Raw genomic sequence first — 18,583 nt, 5'->3', positions numbered from 1 at the left:
TTATTTTTTTCATTTCGACATTTTATTCCAGCTCTTACATTCTGCGACTTACGCATATTCATAACATTCATTATTCATTCGTATAAATACATAACATATTTCATAGATACAGATACACAGTGAGACAAAAGTTCCAAATTTTTGTACTTTGTGCAGATAAAGAAAAATGGTATTATAGAATAAAATGATACATCAAGATGAGGAAAAAGGATGTATAATTATTTCTTAAATCCAGTAAATCACATTATCTTATTATACTGAGACTACCATTATTTTACATGCCACCCCCCCCCCCCCCCCCACTTAGTTAATAAGAATTCGTGATTTTTTGATATTCATTATTTGTTTCCCTTTTGTTGGCATTAGATATCTATTGCAAGATTTTGTTCTTGCCTTCAACCCCCCCCCCCCCCCCCAAATAAGCTTTGAAATGTCTAGGATTTCTGGTAATGCATTTTGATTATATGATTTGATTATCGACTGGTTACGTCATGAGTTGCATTTCCAAAGTATTCAATTTTAAAACTATCTATATTATGATGGTTAATTTGATAGAAGCGTCCTAAAGCATTAAGCACCATGCTAAATTAATGTCCAGAAGAAAAGCAAAAAGCAAAAGCAACGATTCACATACAACAGGGAAAAGGGTCATCATGTTGAAGCATGTATTTCTTCTTTTCCTTTTTATGAAATCGCAATTTTTGCATTCCGTTTTTTGGCATAGTAATATAAATGTCTATTATACATGGAATGATCACGTTAATAACTCGTATGAAATATGATAAATATTATCATAACTCATATTAATTATGATAAATATTATCATTAGAAATGCGACGAACATATGATTAAACATTGGGGTCACACACGTGTTTGCTTTGCAGACTTACATGTACAATACTCAAATGCATTACACCCGCAAGCGAATGACATATTCATAAGTGATGACTCAGTTGTTTATTTCAAAAAGTAAATAAATATCATTTATGTAATGTACATATCAACATTTATATAACAGCTGCAACCAAGCAGTATATACACTTAATTGCTTTTCAAGAGTATTTCATCTTGGTTTAAAGGCAAGTAGTTCTTAAATAATTTCATACATCACATACACATATACACTTTAACACTGCTTTCCGGTTGTTGTTATTACGGAAAAGTAAAAAGTTATGACTGTACTGTCAGTTGATTCCAATAGCACACTTCTTGATAAAGTGACAGCACTTCATCGTCAGGACTTTAGGAGCTTGGCGACGACATATTCTCAACAAACTATCCTCAGTACAATATTTAAATCAAAGTATTGGTTGTTATAATTGCAATGATGGCCGTCCGTTTCTTGTTTAACCAAGACTGGGCAGTAACTTTTAAGGCTTCCATGTTAAAACGTAGACATCACAAATTCAATTCACTCTGCAGTAAAATCATAACCAAAGAAGTACAACAAACAAATGTACAACCAAATAGAAAACTTGAAATTTACATCTCTTTGTGCTTGCTGGAAGATAAAATAACTTTAAATATACAAGAATATGTACAAGGTATTGCTACATGTATGTGAATGGTTGTTCTCTCTTACAGTCACCATGCAATCGTTATGTATAGTTGGGAGATGGTAGATTTTAGTTGGAAGGCTTCAATACAAATAATGATAGAGGGGTGTCTCTAAAATATAGTAAGACGAATTATTTTCATTGACACATTTCCGACTGAGTAAATGGTTACGTCATGAATAAATATGATTACATTTGCTAGCACGTCATGAGTCGACCTGAAGATGGAATTGCACATTACTGTTTACAGAACATTTTATTCCACTTAATTGATTTCACTGGCTATCATTCATTCATGTGAAATCCACCTTCTCAGATTCTATAAATAATCATGATAAATGAGAGTTTAATCGATGTTTACAGGTTAGAGTGATGATAATCAAATGATGGTTATCTTTGATAGCACCTATTATCAGCTTACCAAGAAATGTTTTCTATTTGTATGGATACTGAGGAAGTTAGGTAGCTACATGTATTTTAGCTCCAAAAATGAAATTTAGGGTACGCTTAATTTGATCAGCTCTTCCTATCCTCAACCAGTCCCGTATTCAATGAGTTGTGAACTTGTGAAGTATTCCTTGTGATGATTGTGATAATTCGTTTGGTAGTAATAAATAACATCTTTGCATATTTAAATACAGTTTACAATTGCAATGAATAAGCATCTTCTCCCCAAAAGTTGTCAGTTTCGAGGAGAATATTCATGTATGGGAGGTGGCACTATATATGAAGACTTCTTACGTCACAATGGATAGAAACTATTTTCGAATCTTAGCTCTGTACTGAGAGGCGATCGTGATTTTCTTGATTTCTTCCATTTACCAAAACCCTGTAACAAGGAGGACGGCACATCTTGTTTTTCTCCATCTAACCATGGAGTTAACTCCATGATCTAACATAACCCTTTTACAAGGCGGACGGCAGATCTCGGATGCTAGCGGCATCGAGTTAGTCTTTAAGCCATTGGGGAGGACGGATTCCCAGTTTCAGATCCTGCTTTGTAGCCTTGCCTTCAGATCTTCAAAAAGGCTGTTCAACTGTTCATCAAGGTATTGTTGACAGAAGAACTTACTAAACAGTTTCAACAGGCGAAAGCATCTCCATCTCACCCTCATCTCCCTACCCATGGACTGCAGCATCGGCGCAAAGCCCGCAGCCATGGTAACAAACAGTCTCTACGTCAAAGGCACAAGGACCCTTATACCGTGCTTCCAACTCCTCCGACAGCACCTTGTAAGTGGAAGGCATTAGCATCAATGGTCTGCATGGGGACGACTCCGTTCGGGTGAAGGGGGTAGCCTACACCACCCTCTAAGTTCTTCTCATTCTTCTCGGGGATGCTTGGGTCTAGAACACCTCCCATGGTGGTACCGAACTGCCTGTGAACCTCAATGGCCTCACGCCTGTCAGCAAGATGGAGGGGTCCCCATTCTGGTCGAGGAGTCACCATGTATTTTATCCTCTGTAAGAAAGGGAGGAAATAAAACCATCATTAGTTTATAAGTAATATCTAGAAAATAACTAACGAATTTTACGACATATTTTGTCTTTTAGGTAAAGTTAAAATGAATAGATAAGGGGCCATTTTGGGGGTGAGGGGGTAAACATCTTAAAGGAAAATGGATTCTAAGTGATCATAATTAGTATGCAGGTAAATCTTGGCTAGAGCCCAGATATTTCAACTTTATTTTATTCCCTGAACCTCAAGAGACAGAAATGGTACTTACATCGGCAAAACTTCCACCAGCCCTGATGAACTCGAAGGCCCAGACAGCTGGGATGCAGACGAGAGATGAAGAGATCATAAGCCAGCCAATGACGTGGGCCCAGGTTGGGAACTCGTAATCGCCAGCAGTGGGGAATTCCCAGGTTGCCCAGTTGAAGCCAAGAACAAACAGGAGTACACCGGGAGTGATACAGCACCAGGTAAGAGGCCAGAAGTTGAAGAGTGGATGATCGACGATCCTGTCACCGAGCATGGTCCTGATGTCGTTGAGGAACCTCCTGGCTCCGTAGATCCATCCGATACCGATGCACTCACAGAGACCGAAGATCAGCAGGGCAAAGTCAGCGGCGTACTTGTCCATGAGGATAACCCAGTATCCACCAGCCTGGGTGACGCAACTCAGACCAAAGATGAACCCGAGGAAACAGTAGACGAAGACGACGAGATGCTTCTTCTTACGGAGGGAGGGGAACTCGTCAATGATGGCAGTGGTGACAGTCTCGATGATGCAGAACTGGCTGTCCATACCGAGGGTTATGAGCATGAAGAAGAAGAGGATAGCCCAGAGAGGAGAGATGGGCAGGAGGGTTACAGCCTCCGGGTAGGCAATGAAGGCAAGACCAAATTCTGTATTGGAAAATGGAGAGTGAAGAAATCATTAGAGTCTGAATGCGCATCTTGTAACATTGAATGGAGAGTAAATTTTACACCATGAAAGTTGAGTACTGAAGTCAGAGTTTTGTTAAGTTAGTTTTTTCTTTTTAACAATATTCCTAAGAACATTTGAATGACTTGACAATAACCCTTTTTATTGATTCCATAATTTGAATCTCTAACAAAATCTCCAAATACATATAATTGATAATGAAATATAGTCAATGGCTTTGAAAGTATCTGGCAAATTATAATTCCTTGACTGATCTACAAACTTACGTTCATCAATGACGCTCTCAACGGGTTTGTTCAGGACATGAGCCATGTGACCCAAGATGGAGAAGATGACAAAACCAGCAAAGATGGAAGTAGCACAGTTGGCGATGGGGACGATCATGGCATCGCGGAAGCAGTTGTTCTTGAACTTGTTGTAGGATGAGAGGGTGATGAGCCCGCCCCAGGATGCACTCAAGGAGTAGAAGATCTGCACGGCAGCATCCTTCCATACCTTGGCGTCCTTGAGGAGGTGCCACTGGGGGGTGATGAAGAACTTGATGCCATCGATCTGTCCCTCCAGGGTGATGCCCCTGATGAAGAGGATGAAGAGGACGACATAGGGGAAGGTGGCGGTGAAGTAGACAACCTTGCCTGAGGACTTGACACCCTTCACCAGGCAGAGGAACATGAGGGACCAAGCGAATAGAAGGCACAGGGTCAACTGCCAGCTGATCATGCCAGGGTCGCCAATGTCACCAGATTCGTTCAACATGGCATACCTGCGAGAGACCAAACAAAAGGGAGAGAACATTGATTAGTTTTCATTAAAAGGCAAGTAATGAAGTGAAAATTACTAGGATACAGTTTATAAGCTCCATTTATTCTGCATCCAATCGTAAGCATTGAATGTCTTGAAGATAAGAAGAAAAAAATTCTTCATGGAGATTGGTTAGTTTGATGCTCAAGCATGTGTATTTCTTAGCCTGTAATAGCGCCATCTGTTGATACAATCTGCTCAATCCAAACTTTCCTCCATGAAGGACAACAAATTCACTCGGACACCTCTTCACATCCGGCCTCAACGGTTGGTCAATAATGCATGGATGATTAATTTTAAATGGAGGAAAACTAATTACTAGAAATAATCATAGCACAGAGTTCAACAATCCCTACGTCACCAAGTCACGTTTATAAATGTTAATTGTTTAATCAAGCAGCTTCCGCATAGCGCGTGTGATAAGAACAAAAACGAAAGGGGCGTCTGCTATTTCGTGTCAACTTTGTTCCACTTTTGGCCATATTACTATCAACGTTCTAAGTTTGCACGGTCGAAAAAAATTAACATCTATTCAGGGCTAACTTTTTGTTTTGTTTGTGTGGTTTTTTTATATATACAACATCTGCAAATAATTTGATTTACAGAACCGATCAAATCAAGATAAAGAGATTGATCAAATTCATTATTTGGATTCCTTACTTGTAAAATTCGGCTGAGGCGCTCTGTCGGCTAGCCTGCAGGGGGTCCAGGTAACTGGTGATGTTGCCGTCGTCGGAGTAGGTCACGTTATAGCTCTCCATCTCCGCGTCCGTCAGGTTGCCGATGGGGACACAAGTGTTGTTCTCGGTGACGATGCCGTCAGCCTCGATACACTCCTTAACGAGCTGGGAGCAGAACTTGGTGTTCCAGGCATGGTGACAACCCTCCCATGGAAGGACCCTGGCGAACGATTTGAAGAAGTAGAAGAGCGAGTAGGTGATGATCACGTTGTAGTAGATACCGACGATTGCCGATACGACCACCATACCATAGCCGACACCTGAGGGAGGAGGAAAACAGGATAATTCTTAAATGTGGGCTCTTAGTTTCGAAGCCTTTTGATATATATATCATAATGTTATATGGTTTCCTCGAAATAAAGTTAAGCTTTTTCGAAGTATCCATGATCAGACTTCACCTTAATATATTATTATAATATTTTGCACTCAATCCCTAATATCTTGTATAACTTAAAAACTTACAAGATAGATGGATACTAGAGATCGCCGGGTTTAATTATACAGAACCAAATATTTTTTTCTTCACCTTCTCCTCCTTATATGGCTTCTAAATAATGGCAAGTTTTCTTCTTATAACGAGTTATTAGACTGAGATCACTTTCATAACAGTTCTTCATATTATGTCATGACAAATGAAGATTAAACAGTGGAAAAGCTATTATAGTACAGTAGTACACCCCAATCCTTTTTTTTCCTCTGATTCCGACTTCCGCTATAATTTTGCAAAGAAACCACACTCTGCGGTCACAAAACCACTCGCGCGGTCTGCAGCAAACGCCTAAAAGCACTAAGCACACTGATTCTGATTGGTCAATGGGTACTTACCTCGCATAAGAGGCACTGCGTTCCATGCCCTGATTGGTCCTTTGCTGCAGTACTGCCCGAAAGCCAACTCGAGGAAAAAGAGAGGCACACCGGCCAGACACAGCATCACAAGGTAGGGGATCAAAAACGCTCCTGAAAAATACAATAAAAACTAAAGTCAAATATTACTCAGGATGAAGATTTGGGGAAAACTGACTCATCAGTTTGCATGCGCATGAGACCGAATAATGGTAAAAAGCAGTGACGGAAATAAAGCTTGTGGAATTATACATGTATAATAATGATGATTACAAATAGTATCGTCTGGTATTTGCGGGAAAAAAACATATTATAAAATGTTACGTTTTCTTTGTTGTATTGTTTTGGGGTTATTAAATCTTTAAATTGAAAAGAAGAGCGATAATAATACTCATAACCCTTATACGCAATGCGAGGAGAAATCAAGAGTAAAGTGTAAAATGAACTCATTTTTTTTCTTTAAATCAAATCTTTTATTAAGTGTATTTCTATTTTTTTTATATAGGCCTATTCAATAAATGTAAATACAGAAATATAGGAAATATTAGGAATTTAATCAGGGTTTAGAAAATTATATCTCGGATATGGAACATCTTATCCTGATTTTCATTTCCCCGTACAAGAATACGTCGTACTTCTAATATTTCGGGAATGTTCCACGTCCGCTTTTTTCCGCAAGGGTAATTAGCGGCTGCCTGGGCGACTACGTCATGGAATTTTCCCCACGCTCTTCTTTGCCAACAAAGCTCAGTCACCCAGTGATGACGATTACTCATGAATATTAATCATAATAGCCGAGCCCTCGGAATCCGAGGCATTCATTGGCTCGCTGTTCTATTGACGTCACAATGGTTAAATATTGATGATGTGTGTCATTGACGTAGTGCCCACGCTCTCTATGGAAAGTTTTTCAGAGAAGGCGGGTGAATATGTAAATGTGGAATTGGCGCGCAGCCAAAGGGCTGGGCAACCGGCATTTTCTTGTTGTGAATTTCTACCGGCGTTTTGACCAACATCAACAAAGCATGCAGCATGGGCTTTCGTACCGGCTTTTTCGGTACGCATTTGTTTCTTGTAAAAAATGTATAATATCATCTTGAGTAGAAATATTAGAGTACAGTATTCAACTTCAATCTTATTCCGATGAAGATATTCCTCTTGTTTATTTACAAACGATGCTCCTCATGAATATATCAATGAAAGAATTAAATATTGTATTGCAGACAAGGCAATATGATATCTTTTCAGGTCTAAAATATGTTCGCATTCTTTCACGAGTTATATTAAACAGACATTCCCGTACTTGCATTTTGATACAATTTCTTGCTGTTCAATAGTCGGGATACTTCATAATTATAATATTTTACAGCAGAACTGGTGTATGATGATGATTTTAACTAGACTAGTAGACAATTCAACAACAATAACATTCCTCGTAGAAAAATCTTCTATGTCTCGACACTTTCTTTCCGTTTGGCCTTTTCTTGCACGGTGCACCCATCTCAACATCAACATCAACATCAACATAACAAATAAAGATCCATTATCCATCATTAAAAAAAGTAATTCTAACTCACCTCCACCGTTAGAGTAGCAAAGATAAGGAAATCGCCAGACATTCCCGAGACCGACGGCGTATCCGATGCAGGAGAGTAGAAAATCGAGATGATTCGTCCAGTTTCCGCGCTCATCGACTTCTTCCGATTCGATCGTTTCTTTCTGGGGAGTGTCGGGAATATTGCTAAGTTTCATCGTTAGCGGCTGCTGTTGCGGCTACAAGAAAGCAAGAAGAAAAAATAAAATGTTAGAATTAGTATAGTTTCGCAACAAGCAAATATTCGGTTGTAATATCGTAGAGTTGAAATTCAAACATTATCTGTTTATGTTTCGACCATCACCGATCATTGACTCTTGATCTCTTTGCATGTTGAGTTGAAGTGTTTGAGGAGCATATTTTTTATTGTAAGGGTGTTACAATTTGAATGAATGATTATGTTCTATCTTGCGAGGATGGTTTTCTTTTCTAAGTTTCTAAGTTATCTTGACCACTATTAGTAGCAGAGCATGGTAAATATGGTAAGTAAGCAGGACATTCTTGGCTGGAGGAAACACTTACAAAACGTTTAGGTTATTCATTATAATTATTTGATATCATCTTCTTCAAATTTAATAAATCATTATAAGGACACTTTAAATAAACAAATAAATGAGAATGAATAACTATAATGAAAATGAACTCAACTTACCATTTCGGTATATGCCGTTTTCTCTGACTTCGTCTTCTCAGACATGTTGTCTTGATGATGATTCCGATTTGATCAAAACACTGAAGATGTAAACATGAAAATCACAACAAAACAAGCGACCAACACGTTTTCAACCAATTCAGTCTTTTCAGTTTCAAAACGAATAATAATCAGGCAAGGAACAAATTATGATAAATATCCAATGTTGTTGCTCTCTTAGAGCGAGTAGACTTATGAAAGTGTAAATCCGGAGTAAAGTTGCAAGCGAGATGTTACTCCGATGAATTCTTGATTGTTTCTGGTGATTTTCCGTGTGAGCCGTTACTATATACCCGTATACCGGCGCGGAAAGTATACTATTAGTAAACACGAGCATGTGCTCAAGAAGGGTAATGAATATTCATGACTACAAATACACGTTGTTGATTCGGCACAATCACATCACATGACATGCTTTGCGCGCGTGATCAACCAAATAAGGACGTCTGGGAGTGGCCTACCGCTATGAATGACCTTACTCGGAATAATACTCAACGTCGTGCACGAGAATAGCTATGTGCTATGCGGGTCTCGTGATTTGGTTTCCCTGGAAAAGTGAATGTATGTGTCGATGACCGAAACATTAGTCATGAAGCAATTATCATAATTGTAGCAGTATATTTCTCTCAAAAATGTAAGATATGTGTATACATGTAAATAACTACTAATTATTGTATAATAATGTGAGTCTGTCATACAGTAAGACTTTTCGTATACGAAAACTATTGTGCGTATATATAGCTCCAGTCAGTCCAATACTATAGGTGCTGTAACTACAACTACTAAATACGAAGTGGTATATTGTATGTGTTTACATGCAACGTTGATGGAAACTTATGAAAAAATCACTTAAAAGCATTATTCAGCAATCATTATACAAAATAATGTAAATATTTCCTTGTTGTGGTGGGGGCCCTCGGTGAACGCCCTCGTGTGCAAACAAACATTGCCATGCGGGCGGAAGTATGTGGTCCGGTTTTTTTTTTGGAGCTATCTCTGCATGCTTGTTACTTGCATGCTGTTGTTTTGGTACAGGTATAGGCCTATCTGTTTATTATTATTTGTACCATCACCATTATTATCATTTTCATTATTATCATCGTTGTTATCATCATTATTATTTCCATTATTATTTCCATTATTATCAATATCATTATTGTTATTATTTTCATTACTATTTGTATTTGTATTATATTTTCATCATCATTATTATCCTTGTTATTGTCGTTATTTTATTAGTAGTATTATTATCCTTGTTATTGTCATATTTTATTATTATTATTAGTAGTAGTAGTAGAAGAACTGTAGTAGAATTATTGTTATTATTGTTATCATCATTAGCAGTAGTAGAAGTAGTAGTAGAAGTAGTAGTAGTAGTATTGTTATTGTTGTTGTTTACAATAAGTGTCTTGTTTTAAATATAATGTTTTCACATTTCTAGTGAGATGCAACCAATTTGGTGATAGAAATAATAGTAGTAAACTTAATAAAGTTAATTATGATTAATACTTTTTTTTAATATTTTAGAACTTTGAGGAACTTGAGTGCATCGTATAGGCAATGTGGTCCTTGCGGTTTTACCACGCATGCACTTCTTTTCCTCGTTTAGACTAATTTTTGAGGGTCATATAATCATCATGACCATCAAACATTGGTTTCATTCAAAGTATCGTTTTAGTTACTTGGAAAATGGAAATGCAGGGATAATATCACCAAATATGCTATAAAGTTGGAGGAGTGAACGACCGGGTGGAAGTTGTGGAGGCGGATATGCCTGTACCGCATCCAGGATGAGCGTAAAATTCTGTCGGATCGAGGAAGTTGAAATACAGTAATGGTTGCATGATCTTTTTGGTAAGCTGCAGAACCTCTAACTTGATTTAAGAAGTCTAATCTTAAATGAAAAATTAAGATTAGTTTTTTTTATTATTCGCAGTAAATGCATACAGTCACAAACATGTCTGTGTAAAGAGAGATGGGGATGTATAACAACTCAGTGCGTGTAGTTGATATACCTTCAATAATTATGCGTGCAAGTTGGAAGTGAACATTTCTGTTTCATTTCAGATTGTCACGAATGGAAATATAATTTATGTCATCTCTTCAATAAGGACCCCTGTCTGCCTCATGAATTTATAAAAATATAGTTTTTTGTAATGTCTCTGTTTTCATCAACGCATATCCATTCCAAACAAAAAGGCTTTATGCAATATAAAAAAAACCATGACACATTTTTCTTGACAAAACGCATTTTTATTTATGTTCACTTTTTTGCTATGTCACGGAAAAGACATAATATTAGTTCAGGTCAGGCGAAAATCAACGAAAAAAATCCAGGATGGGAAAGCATGTGCATAATTATATACCGGTACTACCGGCTTTTTTTATGGGCGGAATCTTCCCTTTAGAATTTGACCCCTTTGTGTTTTCTTCTACTACAGTACTAGTACAATAGAACGGATGGAAAAGAGCGTTCATTCATAAAACCGCATTGACAGACATTCCAAAGACCCAATCATAGTCACAGGACTTTTGTTTACTGATAGTTTTGAAATTAAGACGTTTTTGGTTTCTTGGCTTGCGTGCAGATCAAAGTTCAGTGGGGTTTTTTTTTCAGTCTTTGGATCATGCAAGACTCACCTCCCTGGATCATGGAACTCGGGATGACTTGCAAGTGAGTTCTCCATGCGACGAGATTTAAATAGTGACTGCCACATAATTTGCTCATGCATCATCCTTACACCCCCCCCCCCCCCCCCCATTTGTGGGGATTTATAAGGGGGAAAATATATAATATAGACTGGGTATCAGAGATAACAAAAAAGTCTCTTATAATTTAAGAGGACCGACTTTTAGTTTTCTTCACCATTCAAAATAAACGTGGCGACTCAGAAGTCAACCCAGTACCGTGTAATGCGGAGCAGTCTATACCACTATTATACTTATAGAAGTCGACAGAAAACAAAATGACTTAGGAGAAGAGTATGATCCTATAATTGCTTTATTTATTGGCATCCAACGTAATAAAAGCATCGTGCATTTTTTTTTTTTTTTTTTTTTTTTTTTTTTGCACCGTTTTCCGGTTTGCATGGGCCAATTTGAACAAAATGTTTTATAAACACTAACATCTTCTTTTTCCCCCTTTTTATCGGCAGGCATAGGTAAATAAAAAAAATCGTAAGTTCACCGACCGATGCGTAAATCTGTAAGACAAAACGTCTGTAAGGCCAAGTCTATTCAAGAGCGCGGGAACCCAACAACGTGGTAGTGTTTACCAACAAAAGATAGCGGGCCGGTGTATGACGTAATAATACCCACGCCGGATTCCAACCCCATTCATAAACAAAAATTACCACTTCTTCGACCTACATGGGAGAAGTATTCAGAGAAAAGAGGATAGGATTATACTGTAAAATACACAGGTGATGTTGATAATGGTGTTGAAAAGAACAAGGCGTTGGAATGTACCCGTAATTGGTATATAGCCTAGGAACAAAACTTGTTACCGCTATTGACAGTATTGATTGGTGGCACTCAGTGCAACGATCAGACATTGACCCGAGCGCCAAAATGTGTGGTCTAACTGGTATTGTTGTGGGAGGGGGAAGGGGGAAGCGTTAGAAAGTTGTTCTCATGCCAAGTTATGGCCATCATGCATGTATAAAACAACGCGGGGGTCTTTTCATGTATTGGCAGTATTTTGTTCTCTTGCCAAGTTATGGCCATCATGCATGTATAAAACAACGTGGGGGTAATTGTATGTATTGGCGGTATTTTGTTCTCTTGCCAAGTTATGGCCATCATGCATGTATACTACAAAGTGGGGGTCTTATTATGTATGGGCAGTAGTTTGTTTCTTTCTACAATTTTCACGTGATAGTGTTTACAAACAAAGATAGCGGCCGGTGTGTTACGTAATTGACTTTGAAAGTTGTTCTCTTGCCAAGTTATGGCCATTATGAATGCAAAATATACAACGTGGGGTCTTTGTTTGTATTGGCAGTAGTTTGATTATTTCTATATATTTTGTAATTAGTGTCATATCGTCATAATTATTCACAAAGGTCCTTTTTGTTTTCTTCTTTCCTTTTGTTTTGTTTTATTTGTCTGTTTGGATTATTAAAAAGGAAACATATTATATTATGTAGGACATTGTTATTGTAAATGTTTTGACTGATTTTAGGAGAATAATTTTATGCGAATGATTTTTTGTTTTACTCTTATTTATGCATTTTTACACATACTGTATATTGTTAATCAAGCTTGATTATACTGATTGAAATTCACAGTGACGTTAGAAATACTTCAGCGTTTCATTCGTGAGCAAAGTATACCCGACGAAAAGCAAAGCACCATCATGATTATTATGTGAGAAGAAAAAAATCGACAAAATAATGTTCTGTCATGATATTTATTTTAAAGAATATTGATAAGAGACTCATATTATCAAAATATTATGATTCGTTTGTTGGGGGGGGGGGGGATAAAAAAAATCCTTCTTCACCGTGATCATGAAATGGTATTTGATGGACGTCGTTAATTCGCCTTTAGTTTACTTTTGGTAATGAAGAGTATAATCCCTGTGCTTGAGGTTAGGGGATGCACTTCACTTCAACGTTTTGGTGTACCTTTTCAGTATATAGGCTTACCCTCTGTTTTTTTTCTCCAAACAATTGTTCAAAATGACATCAATTTAAAGATTGTACACATCACATGCTATAGTGCTCTGTCTCTAAAAATAATTCTTACAAGGCTCTTTTTAAAATGAGAGCTTATAAGATTAGACAATATTGTAGTGCCGTGCTCGAGTACCCTTGAGGAATTCACAATGACACACTAACTAAATTCTGTAACCTATTATGTTCGACAGTAACAATAAAAAATCTTCCATTATTATCACTGAATTGTCAAGAGGGCCCAGAGAGGAGCTTACTCATAGGTTATAAGGTTTTCAGTCCATCTTGTTTCAAGTACCTCTTTTTATGAATGGGGCGGAATTCTACAGTGAACTGGGATGACCGCAATGCAATCTACACACTATAGACCTGTTGTATGATGACATTCCATACATACCGATAAGATCGATAAGTATACATGCAGTGTAGTCTATATTTCTAGTTGCATTCTTAAAAAATATTATTTATAAACAATTTACTAATGTAGGCTATGATTTATATTATAAAGATTTGGTAATTCAGTCGATATATAAATGCATATGGCGATTCCTGTTGAAGAAGAGAAATACAAATATAATGGAAATGACAATAAATAATTAAACATAGGGAATAAACAAAGCATGAAAAACAGGATATAAATTGTAATCAGATATACTATACATCCCTAATGTTGAAGTTATCATAATGCTCAATTATTAAAGCAAAAATGAGAAAGATAATCAAACTCTTACTGGCTTTAACTTTACATCTAAACAAAGTTGCAATAATCACATTGTTATGATCAGTTGTTTCAAAGGGGCTAAATCAGAGAACTAATTTTGTGTTTAATTAAGGTTTTGACCGTTTTGTTTAATAACAAACGAGAAAGGCGCCATGTAAGCCAATAGCCTACTTCGGAAGATTGAGTAGTCAAGAGTTACACACATTTTACCTCAATTATATAGGGGGAGGAACAACGCATGCTTAATTATATTATATTATAGGGCTAAAGACATTTACTGTTTTGGGTGGGGTTAACGTTGTGGGCTTGAGGTTTGAATACCTAATGAAAAAAATAACGAAAGAAGAGAATAAGGGAAAGAGAAAGAGAGGGGTGAGATAGAGGGCGTCATTGTAAAGACAACTGATGATACTAGTAACTCCATGCTATGAGGAAGGTTTTAATGATGATTAATGTTTTGAGTGTAATTAATTTTTTACATGCTTGTAAGTAAATAGCCATCTGCAGGAGACCGACGGCTTTAAGTCCTCTCCGAGGTTTTCGCAAGAAGAAGCATAAATTACTGTCATGGCATGACATATTTAATTGTCATGGCATGACGTGATTATTTGACACGGTCTTATAACAATAACCATGATCAATAGAAGAAAAACAGAGCACGAGAAAAACCATGAATTTGTTTTTATTTCTCCTCTGAGAATACAGTCAACTTTAATATAATTTGTGACCTTCCTGTAAATTGTAACTACCCACCGGAAAGCGAAATAATATTGCCCATACGTCATCAAGGTCATTGTGGTGTCTCTCATTTACGGATGCAATTAAGCTAGTCTTGGAAGGCAGGCATTTTTCTCAATTTAAAACCAAAAAAAATCAGTTTGTAATTATTTGGTGACGACGTTTTTATGTTATATGGGCTTTATTTCGTCAAAAGTAGAATTGGGGTAGGACTTGTATGAAGGTTAGCGTTAGAGTTGGGGTATGTATGTGGTTGAAGATTAATCTAATATTGAAGGCTGACAAAGCGAATCACTCACCTATAAACTGTCGCCTATTCAAGATCAAATTCCCTTTCGATGTACGTTTTTGTTGCAAGAATTATGGATTGTTTCTTCAACATGAAATCATGTAAACATTGTTACATTTTGCGCCATATAGTCGTGTAAAATAATGGTGTTTTACTTTGAAGTGCATGTTATCATATGAATAATGAGCGTCTGGATTGTAGAATAATACTTCTGTTGGCATGCTAAATATTTGTTCACGCCTGATCACGCATGCTTGACCAACGGAATATTACTCTATACATATTGTAATATCTATGAATAGCCAGCAGTCACTTGATATCGTAATATATGTGTGCAGTGTGATGAAAATTTGGTGTAGCCTTCTTTCAAGATGTATTTAGACTGTAGAGATGGTTCAGTTCACATTCATTTCAAAACAAAAACAGTGATTATTCCATTCGTAGAACATTGTCAATATGTGTGTAACTAAGGATGACGATTCAAGCAGGAATATCAATTTAATTTTCAAATTTGAAATGCTGTAAAGGAACAAACACAGAGACTAACAACAAAATATAGAGGTCAAACACACAGACAGGCACAACAAGTTATAAATAACAAAACAACAGCAGAAAAATACTATTATACATGGTTACATTAATTACCGGTCCTACGCTATTGGAATAATCTATCTGTAGGGGAGAGAGCATCAGTGTCTTGCTTTCGTAGAACTCTAATATCACAAATGTTAATAGAATAATTGTTTTTAACTTTGAACCAAGGTTCTTGCCTTTTTGTAAATATTATGTTATATAATTCTTTATCTTTTATTTAGTGTAAAATACCAAAGCTTTGTTTTTAATCACATAACATATTTACCCTAGATGTAGAATAGCTTGTAGCTTAAGTATGTATCCAATATTTATTCATATTACATTCTCATTCATTGCTGTGATACGTTATTTTGTGTGTTAGCTGTACCAGACACGATTAGCATTAATTGCTATTTCTGGTCCCATTTATCCTTTCAATGTTAACCATTCACATTTGATTGATTGTTATATTGATGTACTTTTGTTAGGATAATAAACTTCAATTCAACTCAACTCAACTCAACTCAACTCAACTCAACACTATTTCCCTCATTATTTTGAGAACTGTTTTTGGAATGTTTAACAGATTTGTATAATACTTCTTGACAAATAATCGTTTGTGCATTTCACTATAACAAATTTATAAAACTTTGTTTTTCTCGGCACAAGTCATTATTTAATTTTAGATGCATTCAAATAGTATTGGTCGCATTTCTAGAATATTCGGCATTTTTGTTGGCAAAATAATCAAGGCTCTGAAGTTTTACAAGGAAAACATTTAGTCCAGGAATAGCGATTTTGTACTCGTGACGGAAAAGTACCAGAATTTGCCATCAAGTACCGAAGCCGAAGGGTTGGTTATTCTAAGTTTCTTCTAATTAGTTGAAACTGAAAGACCTGGTTGTCTTCTTACCGCAAAGAATCTGAAACTAGATCTCTTATATCAGCTAAGTGTTAGATGATCAACCAGAAATATCCCCAAACGTTATGTACTATTACCTTTTTCATTAATAAACTATACGAGAGGAAGACCTAATACGAAGTAGGGACACTGTGTTATCTGGGAAATGTACAAAGAATATTTATGTTTAAAGGAATGACATCTAATGTCCAGGACTAAATGGCAATCACTCTGGATTTGTGGTAATTATATTACCGCCATTTCATACTCTATAAGCAATATAAGCAATATGCAATATTTTGTCTTATTTTCCGACTTAAATGTACTCTGTAAGCTTATTTTATTACGTATAAATACCTATCAGTGTTTCGTTTCTTGTATAATTAATTTGTTCTACTGTATGGTTTATATATATGTCTTTTAAACTTGTGGATATTTAAGTGGAAAAAATAAATCAAATCAAATCAAATCAAATCAAGTCTAGGAAGAATACTGATAAAAGAAAATATAATAATGGACATGGGTTTTCAACTAAATGGCTCGAGAAAAAAGGTGGATATTGATTATATGAGTGTTTGAAGTTCTTTCCAAATAATTATTACGTCTTCAAATTCAAATTCAAAGTTTATTCAACACTTTTCATAAAAACATATAAAACATACAAATACAGAATGGAGTTATAAAAAAAGCGATAACAAATACAATGGCAATTTATAAGAGCATTTGGGATAGGCAGAAAGGAGGGATTCCTTATATAAAAGCCTACCCCTAAAAACACACATACAGGAAAACGAGAACAAAAAAACAGAACAAAAAACAAAGAACATATACTAAAACATACTAAAACTCTTCATTCCATTCCTCAATTAAAAAACGATGAAAATTATGATTATCTACATATTTCAATTCCCCCCCCCCTCTCTCTCTCTCTCTCTCTCCGACTTTTCTGTCTGTCTTTTCTTTCTTTATTAATTCATCGACGCCACCTGCTACCCGTATCTCCTAACACTACAAAGTACAAATAATGATAATCATATTAGATTCTTGTTTGATATGCACTCATGTGCACACATGGTGCTTGCTCAATGTGCATCATACTGGCTCTATATCATCGTGAACCTAAATAAAATGCTCTATGCTTTCCAACCTAGTACTCATTTAACACCTGGCTGAAGAGTGATTTCATTATTGTCTTTAGTATAGGTGTTACGCTGCTAATACTTAACCAAACTCTTTTTTTTTTTACTGTATGTTATGCAACATAATCAATCTGTGACTCTCTCATCTGAAACTTCTCAATTTGTGTCTTTGTGTCCATGCAAGCAGGAAAAAACACTGTCGTCTCTCTCCCCCCCCCCCCTACATTTTGTTAAAAAGCATATACTTAAGATAGGGAAACCATCCAAGACGCAGCATCGTTGAAGAGGAATGTTATTCAATTAAGACGAGGAAATATAGCAGTGTGTAATGAGATGGTATAGGTATGCTGAATACAAACGAGTAGTGCCATTGGATATTATTATAGATGGCGGCCGAATCTCAAGTGATGGAAAATTACAACTACTAACATCAACAAAATTAAAAATTAAAAAAAAAAGACATCCGCCACATTTCCAGATGTATATGAATAATTTTATTTAGTTGCTGGTATTATATCTGCGATGTAAACGTTATATCATGAGATATTAATTAAAAAGCAGTTATAATTATATCCAAAAGTTACCTCATCCTTGCATAACACATGCAGGTAGGTACATCAATGATCATTATACCAGTGGAATTATGCACTTATAATAGTGCGCACTTCTGACTAGTGCAATTTCTTAGAATAGAATAATCAGTATTACCCCGGTCGTATACTTGATATGATTTTGATTTTATTTATTTTTTATATTTACGTATCATTATCAAATAGAACAAAGGCGGATGCATGGTACATAAAATGCTCAACTTGAAATCATCCAACATGAGACATTATAATTAGTACTAAGTGTTAATACCACATTATGGTATGGTATAAAGACGGGGATTTTTTTTTGTAAAATGACAAATTACGGCCTGTGTTTA

The 18,583-nt window shown here is 36.2% G+C and overlaps 1 protein-coding gene across 1 annotated transcript; it reads right to left on the bottom strand.

Annotated features, from left to right (window-relative positions):
* Positions 1-8,892, bottom strand: LOC575259 (sodium- and chloride-dependent glycine transporter 1). Its single transcript, XM_775027.5, has 7 exons — positions 8,580-8,892; positions 7,911-8,106; positions 6,316-6,447; positions 5,411-5,750; positions 4,216-4,712; positions 3,284-3,909; positions 1-3,018 (listed from the first exon to the last, which is right to left on the bottom strand). Exons 1-7 carry the CDS (start codon positions 8,622-8,624, stop codon positions 2,755-2,757), a joined length of 2,100 nt encoding a protein of 699 aa, XP_780120.1. The 5' UTR covers positions 8,625-8,892; the 3' UTR covers positions 1-2,754.
* Positions 8,893-18,583: the final 9,691 nt, after the last annotated feature.

This window comes from Strongylocentrotus purpuratus, unplaced genomic scaffold, assembly GCF_000002235.5.
Source record: "Strongylocentrotus purpuratus isolate Spur 01 unplaced genomic scaffold, Spur_5.0 spur5_scaffold_3, whole genome shotgun sequence".
In the NCBI taxonomy this organism is placed as follows: domain Eukaryota; kingdom Metazoa; phylum Echinodermata; class Echinoidea; order Camarodonta; family Strongylocentrotidae; genus Strongylocentrotus; species Strongylocentrotus purpuratus.
This window is presented reverse-complemented; position numbering and strand designations above follow the sequence as displayed.

Coding starts and splice junctions, on each gene's coding strand:
- LOC575259 (XM_775027.5), bottom strand. CDS start 8,624: ATGTCTGAGAAGACGAAGTCAGAGAAAACGGCATATACCGAAATG. Junction 6,448..7,910: donor TTGCTACTCTAACGGTGGAG/GTGAGTTAGAAT, acceptor TGTATTTTTCAG/GAGCGTTTTTGATCCCCTAC. Junction 3,910..4,215: donor TGAGAGCGTCATTGATGAAC/GTAAGTTTGTAG, acceptor TTTCCAATACAG/AATTTGGTCTTGCCTTCATT.